The sequence below is a fragment of the Neophocaena asiaeorientalis genome, unplaced genomic scaffold (genome assembly GCF_003031525.2).
Source record: "Neophocaena asiaeorientalis asiaeorientalis breed wild unplaced genomic scaffold, Neophocaena_asiaeorientalis_V1.1 scaffold140, whole genome shotgun sequence".
Classification (NCBI taxonomy): domain Eukaryota; kingdom Metazoa; phylum Chordata; class Mammalia; order Artiodactyla; family Phocoenidae; genus Neophocaena; species Neophocaena asiaeorientalis.
The window spans coordinates 1,509,057-1,523,461 of NW_020173729.1; the positions used below are offsets into that span (position 1 = coordinate 1,509,057).

A 14,405-nucleotide genomic window follows, 5' to 3' on the forward strand; every position below is an offset into this window, starting at 1 on the left:
AAAATATAATTAGCATTTAATAGATATTGATATGTCCATTTTAAAGAATATTGCATGTAGTTTTCTATATATGTGACCCAACAGGAAATGATTCAAAATACATCTTGTAATAATGTTAATTCATGTTTTGAATCATTTTATAATATCTATAAATAATAATATAGACTGCTGAAGGCTGAACTTGAACCATTTACTGGTAAGTTTTTTGATAATTATGTCTAGAGCCCTTGAGACATGTATACTTGAATTTAGGCTTCATCATTCAGTGCCTAGCACACTGTTTTAGACATAATAACATTTTTGAAAAGTCAAGCTTATTGCAGTGTAATTTACATAGAGTAAAATCTAGCCTCTTTAGGTGTATCGCTCTGTGAATTCTGACAGTTGCACACAGCGGTGTACTCAGTCACCTCCATGATCAAGACATGGAACAGTTCCATCACCCCCAGAAGTCCCCTTTGTAGTCAGCCCTCTCCACTCAACCCCAACCCCTGGAAATCACTGTGTTTGTTGATTATATAGTTTTGCTCTTCAGTATATTCTTACTTAGAAATAATTGTCTTCCTTCCCTTTTCTCAAAAGAAAACCTCAGTTCCCTTCCTTTTTTGGGATGAGCCAGGTTCTGGTATTTTTGTTTTAATCCTATACACTTTGGGGTAAATTGAAGAAAAGACAAAACGATTTTGTATATGGGAAACCAGAGGCTTGGAATACGTGTTAGATTCATATTGGGCTAATAGATTTAATTTTTAGCAAATTTGGGTCCCATTGTGGTATAAGCCTTTGGTTACGGTTTGCATCATTAGTTATCCCAAACTGAAATACAAGGGCATTTAAAAATATATTTGTAATTTATGTAATATTAGTAGAATATGTGGATCCTTTATAATCTTTGCATTTAAGAGATACTTTTATTATATTTGAGATTAAGAAAGCTACCTGAGGGCTTCCCAGATGGTGCAGTGGTTGGGAGTCCACCTGCCCATGCAGGGGACGCGGGTTCATGCCCCGTTCCGGGAGGATCCCACGTGCCGCGGGGCGGCTGGGCCCGTGAGCCATGGCCGCTGAGCCTGCGCATCCGGAGCCTGTACTCCGCAACGGGAGGGGCCCACAGCAGTGAGAGGCCCGCGTACCGGAGAAAAAAAAAAAAAAAAAAAAAAAAAAAAAGAAAAAAAGAAAGCTACCTGAAATTACATATTATCAAATAGTGAGAAGCCTAGGAACGATTGAAAATGACAATTTGTAGACATTTAAAATGAAATATAGAGTGATTGTGGCTACTTAAGTTAAAATACTCTCTTTAATAGGAGCTAAAGTCTGTGCCCAATTTATTTGTAGATGTCAGTTTTTTCATTTCTGTGCCCATGTTTTGAAATCTAGATTTTCCTGTAGGACATAGATGTGAACTCTTTTATAAACCAGTATTTTTTTTACTGTTTAATACATTATTCAATTCAGTAAACACTTAGGAGCCTGTTATTGCTAGGCACTCCTAATGAAGATATGTCAGACTGATGTCGTTTGCCGTTTTCCTTTGTGCTATGAAAAACAAGAGCCTGTCTTTTAAATACATACACAACGTACCTTTCAGAGAACTGCAGTGGCAGTAACTAGGATATGCAGAGTGGCAAGTTTATGAGGCACCAGCAAACTGGATAGTTGGCATTTCCAACTGGAACGGTTACAGCTCTTGATAATAATTAAGGGCTTTACGAAGGGAATCCTTGTGCAGGTGTACTTGAGAGAGGAGAGAAGAATGAGGGTCACCTGGAAAGACAAATTACTGGGCTCCTATATATTTCCTCAAGCAGGACTGCAAAGTTTTGTTAGTGAATGTTTTGTGTTCACTGTCAAACCCCAGACTGGCAGGCAAGTTGCATGTATTCCGTTTAACTTCTGCATCGGTCATGTCCTTTTGAATCTCTTCACCCACAACTCTCCCTCACCCTGCCCCAAATGCATATTTGAATATGCTTCTGTTTCCTAAAAGTGGAGTATTGTCACTGACTTGGTATTAGGAAGGAGCAGAGACCTGCTGATGAAAGAGAAGATTGATGGGCTTCCCCTCCACACTGCTGCCTTAGAGTGTGATAACCCTGGGGCTGAGGCTTTTTCCTCTTCCCATATTCAAACCCTCAAAATTCAATTTGCTAACCAGCTCAGTAGGCTATTAGGGGAGTTAGTTTTCTCATTTTGGAAAATACATGTACATGTTCTTAAGAGTTGTATGTGAGTCAATTATTACCGATCAGTTCCATGATGATTTTGGAGTGTTTTTTCTTTATTTCTAATTAATATTAAACTGATTGAGACTCTTAATATTTTTCTTAATATTTAAGGCTAATTATTGGCAAATAGCCACTTATACACATCAAGGACGCTTGACACCTAAGACATATTTTTTATCCTTTCCATGAAATTCCTTCTATTGTCTGCTTTGTGAATGTGAATTTATGGCTTCTGAGGGGCACACAGGTGTGGGGTGTTCAAACTGAATGCTTGGGGAAGAGTGATGGGCAGGCTTGAGAATACAGCATAGAAGAATGTGGCATTTTGTGTTCCACACAGGCTACTAGCAGCTCAGCTTTTTGGACAGTGGTGGTGGATTGTCAAGAAGAAGTTAAGAGAGTAAAATTAGGAGGCAGAAATCTTCAGGGTGGCCATAAAGGTGTCTTAACCTAAATTGTCTGGAAATCCTGCCTAACACTCTAAGCATGTTCAGTGGCGTGCCGATAGACTGACTTCATCCTCTTGCATATGTAATGATACCTTTGCAGAATGCTTTCATGTACATCATTTCACTTCATCCTTAAACACTGTGAGAAAGGGGAACCCATATTAGGTCCCCGTTTCTCCTGAAGGAGATGTAGGAACTCAGGGAGTTTACCTGAGTAAACTAAGATCACCTGGCCTTCAGGCAGAGCTGGGCCTGGGACCTGGTGTCCTGCTCTGTCCACTGGGCAAGAATATACATAAAAACAGGCCTGGTGGTGACTGCCTTCTGATTTTTTTAAAACTAGATTTGATCGGCACCTTGATAAAATCAGTCTACTCTTTCTAGAATGTCTTTGCCATTTCTAGGGCATGCCTTTTTCTTCTTCAAGGAATCACTGTCAATATTTGGAATTTTAAAAACTTTTTTTTTTTTTTTTTAGTTTAAGAGCCATAACGTATTTCCCAGCCAGTACATTAGAACACTACATATAATCCCATGTGTACAAAAAGCTTTCCCACTGGACATAGATGTGACCCAAGAGGGCCCCACACAGGTGTGTGTGCTGGGGGAGTGTGAGAGAGCCATCTTTGGGCAGAAGACAAGGGCTGTTCATCATGAAGGATACAGGCCAACTATTTTAGGCTGTGATGAGTAATTAAAGAAAATTGGCACACAAAGAAATGATTAATTCTTAGAATCAGGATGTCCGGGTACATGTTCTTTTGTTGGCCAGGTGAAATTCCATGCCTTCCAGGCCCAACAATTAAATTGTTTAGAGACTCTTTTTCCCTGTTATACCAGAGATTGTGGTCATAGAGGCAATGCTTGGGTGTTCAAACGAATGTGTGGGAAAATCTGTAGTGCAGTGCTGGAGAAATATATTCTTCTTGGAATTCTTTCCTTCAATCAGTTTATATCACTGTTTTAGAGCGGAACTACTTAAATGACCACAGCTTGTTTATTCACTTTTCTAGACCTCCAGTGGAGAAGACTTTCCTTTTGTTACTTATTCTCTTGTCTCCCAGGTCTACTGCAGTGATTTAAGTTCATTACTCCTTGTTGTGTCTTTGCTTAAGAAGGAAAAACCCTTTGCATTGGCTACCAAGTTATTAGTTACCCAAGACTGCACTGACAAATAGTTGTCATGTGAATCTGGATAATTTAAAAGATACCCAACCAAAAAACAGTATATCCTCTTAATCACTGCCCAGCAACCAGTTCTCTCACATTAATTATCATGGTACTGGGGATGTGTGGAAATTCTAGAGAAGTTGGTATATATGTGTGAAATGCATATTTTCTAAGCAAAGTCACTGTGGTACCTGATTTATTGCCTGGATGAATCCTGGCATTTGCCATTTGGCGGTATATGTCTGACAGGTCATTTCAGCATTTCTAGGCCGAGAATGAACATTTCAGTTGTAGGTGAAAATGAGTGATGGGATTGATTCTCTGCTCCTGAGAGAGAGATGATCTTCATTTTAAATGGTGTTTTCCCTGTCTAGCTAGATAATGGGGAGTGTTATTTCAAGTTCATGAATTTCCGTGCTACTCTTCATTACTTTGTGTCCGTAGAAGCTTTACGTTTTTAAGAGGCCTAATGAAAGGAAAAGATAGTGGTGGTTTTCTGATAGTTTGGTGTATTGGCTTTTCTACTGATACTTAAGCCGAAACGCCAAATACATTTCTTTTGGGCAATGTAAAGTTGAGACAACATGAAATTCAGTAAAACCTTGATTGGTCAAAATGTTCAGAGAATGATTTTTTGTTTAAACAATTCAATTGATTTTTAAAAATTGATTATTAAGTTGAAGTCTCTTGTTCAAATTCTTATTCTAAAATCCACTGCTTTCCTGCTTCTTAATTTCTTGAATATAATTTAATCTTCATTTGATGATTGAGAGTGTAGAGTTTATCCTTATGTAAGTTTACCTTGAGCAGTGCTCTGTATAAGAACGTTGGGATACTTACCATGGTGATTACACTAACATTTGGATATGCTTTTTATTTATTAAATTGGGTAGGCCATCTTGTTTTCTTTTTATAAGTTCAAGAAAAATAAAATTTAATACTATAAATCAACTATACTTCAATTAAAAAAAGAAATATAAAATTTATTACCTCCAGGTTACATTATGCATAAATACAATTTGTTATGCATGTTACCTTAAGTATTTTGTTCTCAGTTGCTACATACTGTTTAAGTTGTGCTGTTAAAGTACTTTAAATGTCTTTTGATTAAATATTTGGCTGCATAAGATATGCTCAGATCATTTAGCAAAAATAATGCACTAAAATCCAATCACCAAGGTACAATATTGAAAACATAAGCACAGTGAACAGGTGCATGTGTAGGTGGATTGAAATAGGAGAGGTGTTTTCAAGACAGATTGAGGGACAAAAGCCTCCTAATAATTCTGCCAGTTCTCGACCTGACATCTAAAGGTTACTCATGACCTAATTACCAACTCCTGTATTCAACCATTTGCTCTAATTTCGATCATTTCCATGGTTCTGTAAATGTTTTCAAGCGTCTGTATTTAAAACCCTTCCTTGATAGACAAAATGTGGTGTATACATACAATGGGATATTATTTAGCCTTAAAAAGGAAAGAAATTCCGATACATACGACAACATGGATAAGCCTTGAGGACATTATGCTAGATGAAATAAGCCAGTCACAAAAGAACAAATACTGTATGATTCTACTTATATGAGGTACTCAATAGTCAAGTCTGTAGAGACAGAAGTAGAATGGTGGTTGCCAGGAGCTGGGGGAGGGAGGAACGGGGGAGCTGTTTTTAACAGGTGTAGAATCTTAGTTTTGCAAGATGTTTTTAACAGGTGTAGAATCTTAGTTTTGCAAGATGAAAACAGTTCTGGAGATTGGTTGCACTACAGTGAAAATGTATTTAACACTACTGAGCTGTACATGGTTAATATGGTAAACTTTATTATGTGTATTTTACTACAACTTTTTAAAAAAGTTTGGAAATTGCTAGTTAGCATTATATGCTTTATCCTGCATATTTTCTATTAGGAATCAGGGATTGTATATATTGATTGGGAATAAGTAGTTGAAATATGGAATCCTGTCCTCATGATTAATAAATGCATATTTTTTTTTGAAACTTCCTTGATCTTATATTCGTTTCCAGCTACCATTCTCTCTCCTGTCCCTTGTGGACAACCAATGTTGATTGGAAGTGGTAGCACCTTTGTATTCATTCCTTGTTATTTTACCTGGTCTGCCTGCCTCATTTACTGGGCATAGTGGCTCCCTGAAGGCAGAGTGCATGTCTTGAAACTCCTTTAGATCCCCTGTCTCAGCTCAGTACCATGGCTACTGCAAGTGCTCCATCTTTGATTCATACTCTATACTGGGTGAAATCATATATTTTCAACACATTTCTTCATATTCTTTTCTTACAACAAATATTTATTGCGTTGTAGTGGAAGGTGAATAAAATACAGTGTGTGCCTTCAGGAGCTTAAAATCTAACTGTACTTACTTCTTACTCTCCCACCCCACCTTTACCATTTCCAAAAAGGATTTGGTGTAGTTCTCTTCTAATAAGGAGGGTTAAATTTCTATGTAAGTTACTATAGGGGTGCTAGAGTGAAAAAAGTGATAAGGCATGAAACGCCAACCGCTTCACAATGCGCTTTGCATATTTCTTATGAACATGGCAGGTTTTCTGTAGGAAAATATCAGGAGATTAGAGTGGAATGATGAATTGGGACAACATAGTGGAATGCCTTGAATGTTAAAAGAGCATGACTTATTAAGAGGCTGGTGGGAAGCAGGGGGCTGCTCAGAGCTGGGTTTTTAAGAATGTTAATCTGGCTGCTCTGTGGCCCTGGAGAAAGAGCTAACTGGAGGCAAGGAGCAGTAAGGAGACTATTTAAGGTGCACAGATAAGAAGTAACAAGAGCTTGCTCCAAGGTTGGCGAAAGACATAACCATGGAGAAAGGCACCATGGAGAGAAAAAACCAATGTGCCTTGGTGATGAAAGGTAGCTGGATGAAGGGGAGAAGTCAGAGATAACTGTAATAGCCTTTGTCATTAACACAAACAGGAAATGAGTGGTTTGGGGGAGGAAAATGATGAATTTTGCCTTGGATATTATATTATCTAGTGCTCTGTAACAAATTGTCATAGAATTTAGCAGCTTAAGACAACAAACTTTATCTCACACAGTTTCTGAGAGGAATCCAGAAGCAGCTTAGCTTAGATGTTGGCCAGGGCTACAGTCATCTGAAAACTCGACTGGGGCTGGAGGATCTGCTTCCAAGATCTCTCTTTCACTGTAGTTCCTTGCTGGCTGCTGGCAGGAGGCCACCGTAGGGCTACTTGAGTGTCCTCACAATATGGCAGCTGGCTTTCCCCGGAGTGAATGATCTAAGAGAGCAAGCCAGGAAGAGGCTGCAATGCCTTTTATAACCTAGTCATAGAAGTACATGCCATCCTTCTGCCATAATTTATTCATTAGAAGGGAGTCACTATATCTAGCCCATATTCAAGGGGGAGGTTAGGCACCACCTTTTGAAGGGAAGAGTGTTGAAGAATTTATGGACATTTTAAAAAAACATCATAGATATATTGTGTTCTGAGGACAGATGGAATGAGCATTTCAAGGAAAACGGCAGGAGAAAGGAATTGGGAGCTTTAGAGAGCCAAGTTGCTTACATATGGAAGTAGGTGACAGCTGGAGCAGAAAATATTGAAGATGGAGAACTTCTCCAGGCTAGATTCTTAATGATCTCTCTCAAACAGTCTCATTATTAATGGTCATTGTTCCCTTCCCCAAATTATATTATTCCATATATTTTAACTTTTTAAAAAAAGGTTTCCATTTTTAATTTCTTATTTTGTTTGTTTTCCTTCAAAGCTTCTTATCAGGAAAAATTTCAAAGTTATAGAAAAGTTGAAAGACTAATATAATGGCCGTATGTTTACCATCTAGATTCAGTAATTGCTGACAGTTTGACTTATTTGCTCTACCTATATATCTATGTATGTATCTACCTATCTGTCTATCCATCTGAATATTCTTCTGAACTATTTATTAAGTGTCATTCTTTGGTAAAGAAGGGTTTTCCCTCTACGTTGGGATAAACTACAGGTTCTCTTAAAAAGGCAGAGTACAGGTTTAATTCTTTTCCCCTAATTACTAATTTTCAGAGTGAGGAACTGATACAGTGGTAGCAGATGATTCTCTTTTTCTTTTCCTCTTTTTTTGAACATCACTATGGACTCATAGTCCAAAGGGTAAAAAGCATATGTAATTTTGCTATTTATTGCCAAATACCCATGGAAGTTGTGCCATTTTGCACTCTCACCAGCAATGTAGGAGCAAGTCCATGTTTTTTCCATAACCTTTCCAAGAGAGTCTGTTGTCAAACATTTGAATTTTTTGGGCTTCCCTGTTGGCGCAGTGGTTGAGAGTCTGCCTGCAGATGTAGGGTACACAGGTTCGTGCCCTGGTCCGGGAAGATCCCACATGCTGCAGGGTGGCTGGGCCCGTGAGCCATGGCCGCTGAGCTTGCGCGTCCGGAGCCTGTGCTCCACAATGGGAGAGGCCACAACAGTGAGATGCCCACGTACCGCAAAAAAAAAAAAAAAATTGAATTTTTGGCAAACATAAGTGAGAAATGGTATCTTGGTGCAGTTTAATTTGTATCTCCTTATTGAACAAGGTTGAACATATTTTAATGTGTTTTAAGAGCCATTTGCCTTCCTTTTCCTGTGTTCTGTTTGTGTTTTTTGCCTATTTTTCTAATGAATATTTTGGGGATTTTTTCCATCTTAATTTAAGAGTTCTCACTATATACCAGAGAAATTAGCCCTTTGTTTCTAATATAACTTGGGAATATTTTTTTTCCAATTTGTCATTACTCTTTTGACTTATGGTATTTTTATGATAGGCAGATATTTACTTTCATGAGTTTATGTACTTTTATGTACATTTTAAAATTGCATCTGGATTTTGAGTCATAGTTAAGAAGATTGTCCCCACACCCACGTTATAATGGGATTTATCTACATTTGCTTCTAGTACCTGTGCAGCCCCTGTTCCTCCCCCATTCCTGTCTTACCCCTTCTCCTCTCCTCCTCTCTCTCCTTCCTCTTTCCAGTTCTCTCAACATTCGGGTCTTTAACATTTGGAGTTTATTCTGGCATACATTCTTTTTCCAATGATAATTCTGTTGTCCAATGTTTTCCGAGAGATTTGAGATACCGCCTTTATCCTATGACAAATTTCCAAAAACTTTTGACTTTTTAAAATATTTATTTATTATTATTTTTGGCTCTATCAGGTCTTAGTTGCGGCACGCGGGATCTTTCATTGTGGTGCACGGGCTTCTCTCTAGTTGTGGTGAGTGGGCTCCAGAGCGCACGGTCTCAGTAGTTGTGGCGCATGGGCTTAGTTGCCCCACAGCATGTGGAATCTTACTTCCCCAACTAGGGATTGAACCTGCGTTCCCTGCATTGGAAGGCGGATTCTTAACCACTGGACCACCAGGGAAATCCCTTGAGCTTTTGAATTTGCTGTTTTAGGATTTTCTGTTCTATTGCATAGCAGTCTGGGTCCAGTCAGGAGATAGAAAGTACACAGTAGGTTCAACAGGGGAAGTCTAATGTAAGAATTACCAACTATGATGAGAGATTAAGTATAAGATATAAGAAACTCTACATGGAGCTGAGGTAGACTATCCAAAGATGGACAAACTTGGGGGATTCAGACCTCCTTGGAAAAAAATGGTTTGGCCACTAATTAGCAGAAATGTTAACTGTGTAGCTGGACGAAAGTGGTCTGGAGTTGCAGGTGGGGAGTGGGCGATCAGCAGCTGGTGGTGTGGGCATGCCCTGGGAGTCCAGGTGCCCGTGGGGGCAGAAGACCTTCAGAGTGTGCATGTGCTGGTGATGAAACGTGTACAAGGAACAACTTCTGTGTAACTCCTCAGGCCATAGTCTGAACAGGTGATTGCAGAAAGGTTCTCGCTGTGCCAGGGCTACAAGTTTGCAGTGGGACCTCATTCTGGACTTATGGCTGGCACAGGCTCCACTGGATGTTCTCACACCCACACTGCCAGCCTCTGCCCCTGCCAGAAATCACTGTGGCCTCTTCCTCCTGCAGTGTCCCTGCAGTGCCTCAACTGCGAAAGCTTAGCACTGGGCTCAGTTTAAATGCTTAAGGAATTCCATTGCTATAGAACATATACTGAAGGGTGTATTAGGTGAAAGGCAATATATTGGCTATTCATAGTGTGTTTGAAGATCTGTTATTGCTAGTCCTGCTCATTGATCTGCTCTTTCAGGGTTTTCCTGCTTATTTTTCTGTAAAAATTTAAAAAGGAACTTATCTAGTTCAAAAAAAAAAAAAAAAAGAAAGAAAAAAAGAAAACTGGTTGGCATGGCATTTCAATTTAATCCTGTGTTTTTTATTTTTATTTAGTTATTTTTTGCCATGCCATGTGGCTTGTGGGATCTCAGTTAGGGAGTGAACCCAGGCCACAGCAATGAATGTCCAGAATTCTAACCACTGGGCAACCATGGAACTCCCTGTGTTTTTTAAGTTTTTAAAGCACTTTATATTAAATTCTCATGGTAAAAAAATTACCATGGTTAACAACAAAAGCATTATGGAAGTGAATGAAGTAGAAAATAAGTTCCATGCTTTACCTTCCTACCCCTCTGAGGTTAATATTTTTGTGTATATTTTTCAGGATGTATTTCTAGGCCCATACAAGTGTGTGTGTGTGTGTGTGTGTGTGCGCGTGCGTGTGTGTGTTTAATAAAATTATGTCAACCTTTTTAATAGTATGCTTGTATCTGTAACTTAGAAATGTCTTTTTTTTTTCTTCACAGCCATACCTGTCTATGATTCTTTGAGAACATTATAATGTCCCTTTGTGCCTCTTCTCACAAGGAGTTTTCCTAGATGTTACCTATTCAAGACATGGATATCAAAAACTCACCATCTAGCCTTAACTCTCCTGTCTCCTACAACTGCAGTCAATCCATCCTACCCCTGGAACCAGGCCCTATATATATACCTTCCTCCTATGTAGAGAGCCACCATGAATATTCAGCCATGACATTCTATAGCCCTGCCGTGATGAATTACAGTATTCCCAATAACTTGGAAGGTGGGCCTGGTCGACAGACCACAAGCCCAAATGTATTGTGGCCAACTCCTGGGCACCTCTCTCCTTTAGCCATCCATTGCCAGTCGTCACTTCTGTATGCAGAACCTCAAAAGAGTCCTTGGTGTGAAACGAGATCATTAGAACACACCTTACCTGGGAACAGGTAAATCCAGTCTTCATTCTGAATTGTAGTTCATGGCCATTATTCAGATTGCTTTACGATTTAGTGAAAAGAAAGATATGTGTTATACAAGGTCTTCATTATTACATGGATCAAATAGAGCACCTAAAACATCTGATATTCTGAATTCTAGAATTCTGAATTCTAGAATATCTAATCTGATATTCTAGTTCTTACTAAAAAGTTGAGCTTACAGATCTGTGTTTTGGGGGAGAATTCAGTATCATGACTACTGTCTTTAGAAACTAAAGAATTTAACTTAAATCACTTTCTTCTTGATGAAGTGATTTGGGTTTGAAAAAGAAATTTTTACTTTCAAGTTAGATCCTTCTTATCTTGCAGTGAAATCACAATTTAGTGTTCATGACAAATTGTGTCCAAGATAAAAGTAACTGTCGGTATTACAACTTAATGAAATACTAGACAGGTGAAGCCTGAAAAGACAGACAAACATTGCTACAAGCTTTTAAACAATGAACTAAAATAATAACTTTTTTTTTTTTTTTTTTTTTTTTTGACCAAGTCTCACGGGCCCAGCCGCTCCGCGGCATGTGGGATCGTCCCGGACCGGGGCACGAACCCGTGTCCCCTGCATCAGCAGGTGGACTCTCAACCACTGCGCCACCAGGGAAGCCCAATAATAACATTTTATAAAGATTGATGGGAAACTATTTAAATGTGGACTTTAGTTGAACTTTCTTAAACTCTAAGGGCAAGGTAATATAATGGGTTATTTCCATTCAATTTGTAATGTTTTTTTTTTTTTTGGCTTCTCTGCGTGGCTTGTGGGATCTTAGTTCCCTGACCAGGGATCAAACCCAGATCTTTTTAATGATAATTATGGCTACAGAGAGCAGAGGTAGTATAGGGAGAAGCATGAAGGGGAGATAAATTTCCAAAACAACCAAAGTACTAAGTTATAGCATATTTGATATTGAAATGTATTACTTTCAAATATCGTAAAACTTTGAGAAAGCCGTATTACACAGTAATTTTATTTTTCTTCTTTAAAAAAATACTTCTTGTTTGTTGGTAAAAGAGAATACGAAAATTATAGATAACTTTTAAAAAATAATGTTTTCTCATTCAGGGTTTAAAGGAAGAAATATTTTGTTTCTGAGCACAAGTTCTAATCAGAGTTCTGCTAATATTTGGGTAAATTAAACCATAGTATAATTACCTTAATTTATAAATAATCGTACTTCTACTATTTCCTTTCCAAAAAGAAACATGCCGTAGCAAAATTAGGAACTAACCAGGTGTTTTTGGTGCCTGTTGGTGCTCCCTTGTGGGCTGTCCCTTCCTCTGTGGAAGCCCTGGCCCTCCCTCTACCCAGCATTGAACACCTTCCTCCAAAGCCTTCTCAAAGGACAGGTACATGTTCACGCTCTCCCCTTCTCTTCTCTCTTCTTCCTCTCTCCCCTTTTCTTCTCCCCACCATTTCCACCCAGACTGGATCTGGTCACATTACACTCAAAGTTGTACACCCTGATGGCTACAGCTGGCCATCCATGGTTACTGGTGCTCATCAGCACTGCATGGATGGGCATAAACTTGCTTAACCACTTTCGGGCATCAGTCATCCCAACAGGGTGACTCTTCATAGATCTGATATCAGTAACAACTGGTTTTGCTTGATCAGATTTCTTGGAATATATTTATCACGAACCCTTGAGGGCAAAGAGAGAAATTAGGCAATGTTCATGCTGTTCGTTTTTCTAGAAAGGCCCTGTTTTATCTTTAATGCTCTTTTACAATGAATGTTTTCTTTGCCCCTAGAGAGACACTGAAAAGGAAGGCTAGTGGAAGCAGTTGTGCCAGCCCTGTTACTAGTCCAAGTTCAAAGAGGGATGCCCACTTCTGTGCGGTCTGCAGCGATTATGCATCGGGATATCACTATGGAGTCTGGTCGTGTGAAGGATGTAAGGCCTTTTTTAAAAGAAGCATTCAAGGTACAAGAGTATTGTTAGCTGCTTCTGTAGTTTTCCACTTTTGCTTTTAAACAAGTTTTCAGATGACCTGGCAGAAATTTCACCTTTGGCCTGCTTTGTACACAGAGTACTTGATGAGCAGTTCAGAGGATCATGTGTGTTTGCGGGTGGGGCGATTGTTTCAAGTGTAGAGTACTTTATCTTTCATTGCAGATCTCTACCCCAGAACCCAAATGGGTCTCACCCCATCATCACCCATCGCCATCTTCTTGGGAGAAGACGTCTGCCTACAACCCTTGTGAAGATAAAGCTTGCAAAATAAATGTGTGCTTGTTAGGAACTGCAAAGATTGTTTCTTCCTTTGTCTTATGTTTAATATCTGGCATAAGTAACAGTCATGATGGTGGGCTGTCTCCCGAGGAAGAGAGAATAAACGTGTTTTACGGAAATGATCAGAAGTCAGTAGTTCAACTCCAGTGGTCTCTGAGAATTTATCTAGAGGCATGTCTTGCCCTGAACTAGTGGAACCTCCTTCACAATCCCGTTTCCTGGTCTGGGTTTAGACTATTTCCCTACCCTTCTCCAAATTTCTGCTGGGCTGGGTTTTTATTTGTTTGTTTGTTTTAGTGGCCTTTCTAATCAGTTTCAAACTGTGCACACCTGGTTTCAAGGCCAGTCAGCCCCTTACCACACAAGTCCTTGTTGGCCCTAATTTGCTGAAGGCACTTTCCTGCTTACTCGTGCTTTTGGCCGTCTCTCTGCCCCTTAACCCCTCCCTTGCCAGCCCTACTTCCAGACAATGTCCTATGTTCCCATCTCAGAGCTCCCTTCCCTTTTCTGCCAAGGCCTCAGTGCCTTGTTCTTATCCGGTTAAGGAAAGCAACCTTAAAGCAATTCATAGTGTGCAAGCAGCAAGTGGTAATTTACTGAGTTAATTCACCCAATGATAACTCTACATTAAGAGAGCATTTTACCTCGAGCAGAGAAGCTGATGTAATCCAGAGGGAGGTGAGGGGTAGAATGTTGGTAGATAAGGAATCACCTTCCTCTGAGTCCCCTGAAATTCACCCTTCATAGATGACCACCTGTTTATCCTGGACCCTCCACTTAGTAGCTCTGTGGCTTTACTTCCCAGCCTGTTTGCTCGTCTGTGTAATGGAGATACAGAGTTGTTCTAAAAAGGAAATGAGGTTGCTTATGTGAAAATATTTGGTCAGTTATAAACAACCTGCAAATTCAAGTTATTCTAGTTTTTCTTTTAACTCTTCTGTTTTCAGTTTAGATATCAATGTCTTTTCTTTCTTCCTTGTATTTCTCTTCGAATCCTAATCTTATTTAAACCCTCCTCCTCCAAAATCTTCATAGTTAGGTGGATGAGGGCCCTCTGCCATTTCCAAACTTTTCTTACCGAAAGGAAAAAC

General features: G+C 39.3%; 1 protein-coding gene across 3 annotated transcripts in view; it reads left to right on the forward strand.

The window, feature by feature from the left end:
- The first annotated feature begins 10,667 nt into the window (after positions 1–10,667).
- ESR2 (estrogen receptor 2) overlaps positions 10,668–14,405 on the forward strand; it is a 175,180-nt gene continuing 171,442 nt past the window's right edge. For 2 of the 3 annotated variants that reach the window (XM_024750803.1, XM_024750804.1), the window contains exons 1-2: positions 10,683–11,035; positions 12,833–13,005. In XM_024750803.1, coding sequence (XP_024606571.1) covers positions 10,683–11,035; positions 12,833–13,005 — 526 coding nt within the window. Of the gene's footprint in view, positions 11,036–12,832; positions 13,006–14,405 lie in introns of all 3 variants that reach the window. The other variant, XM_024750802.1, reaches the window with a different exon arrangement.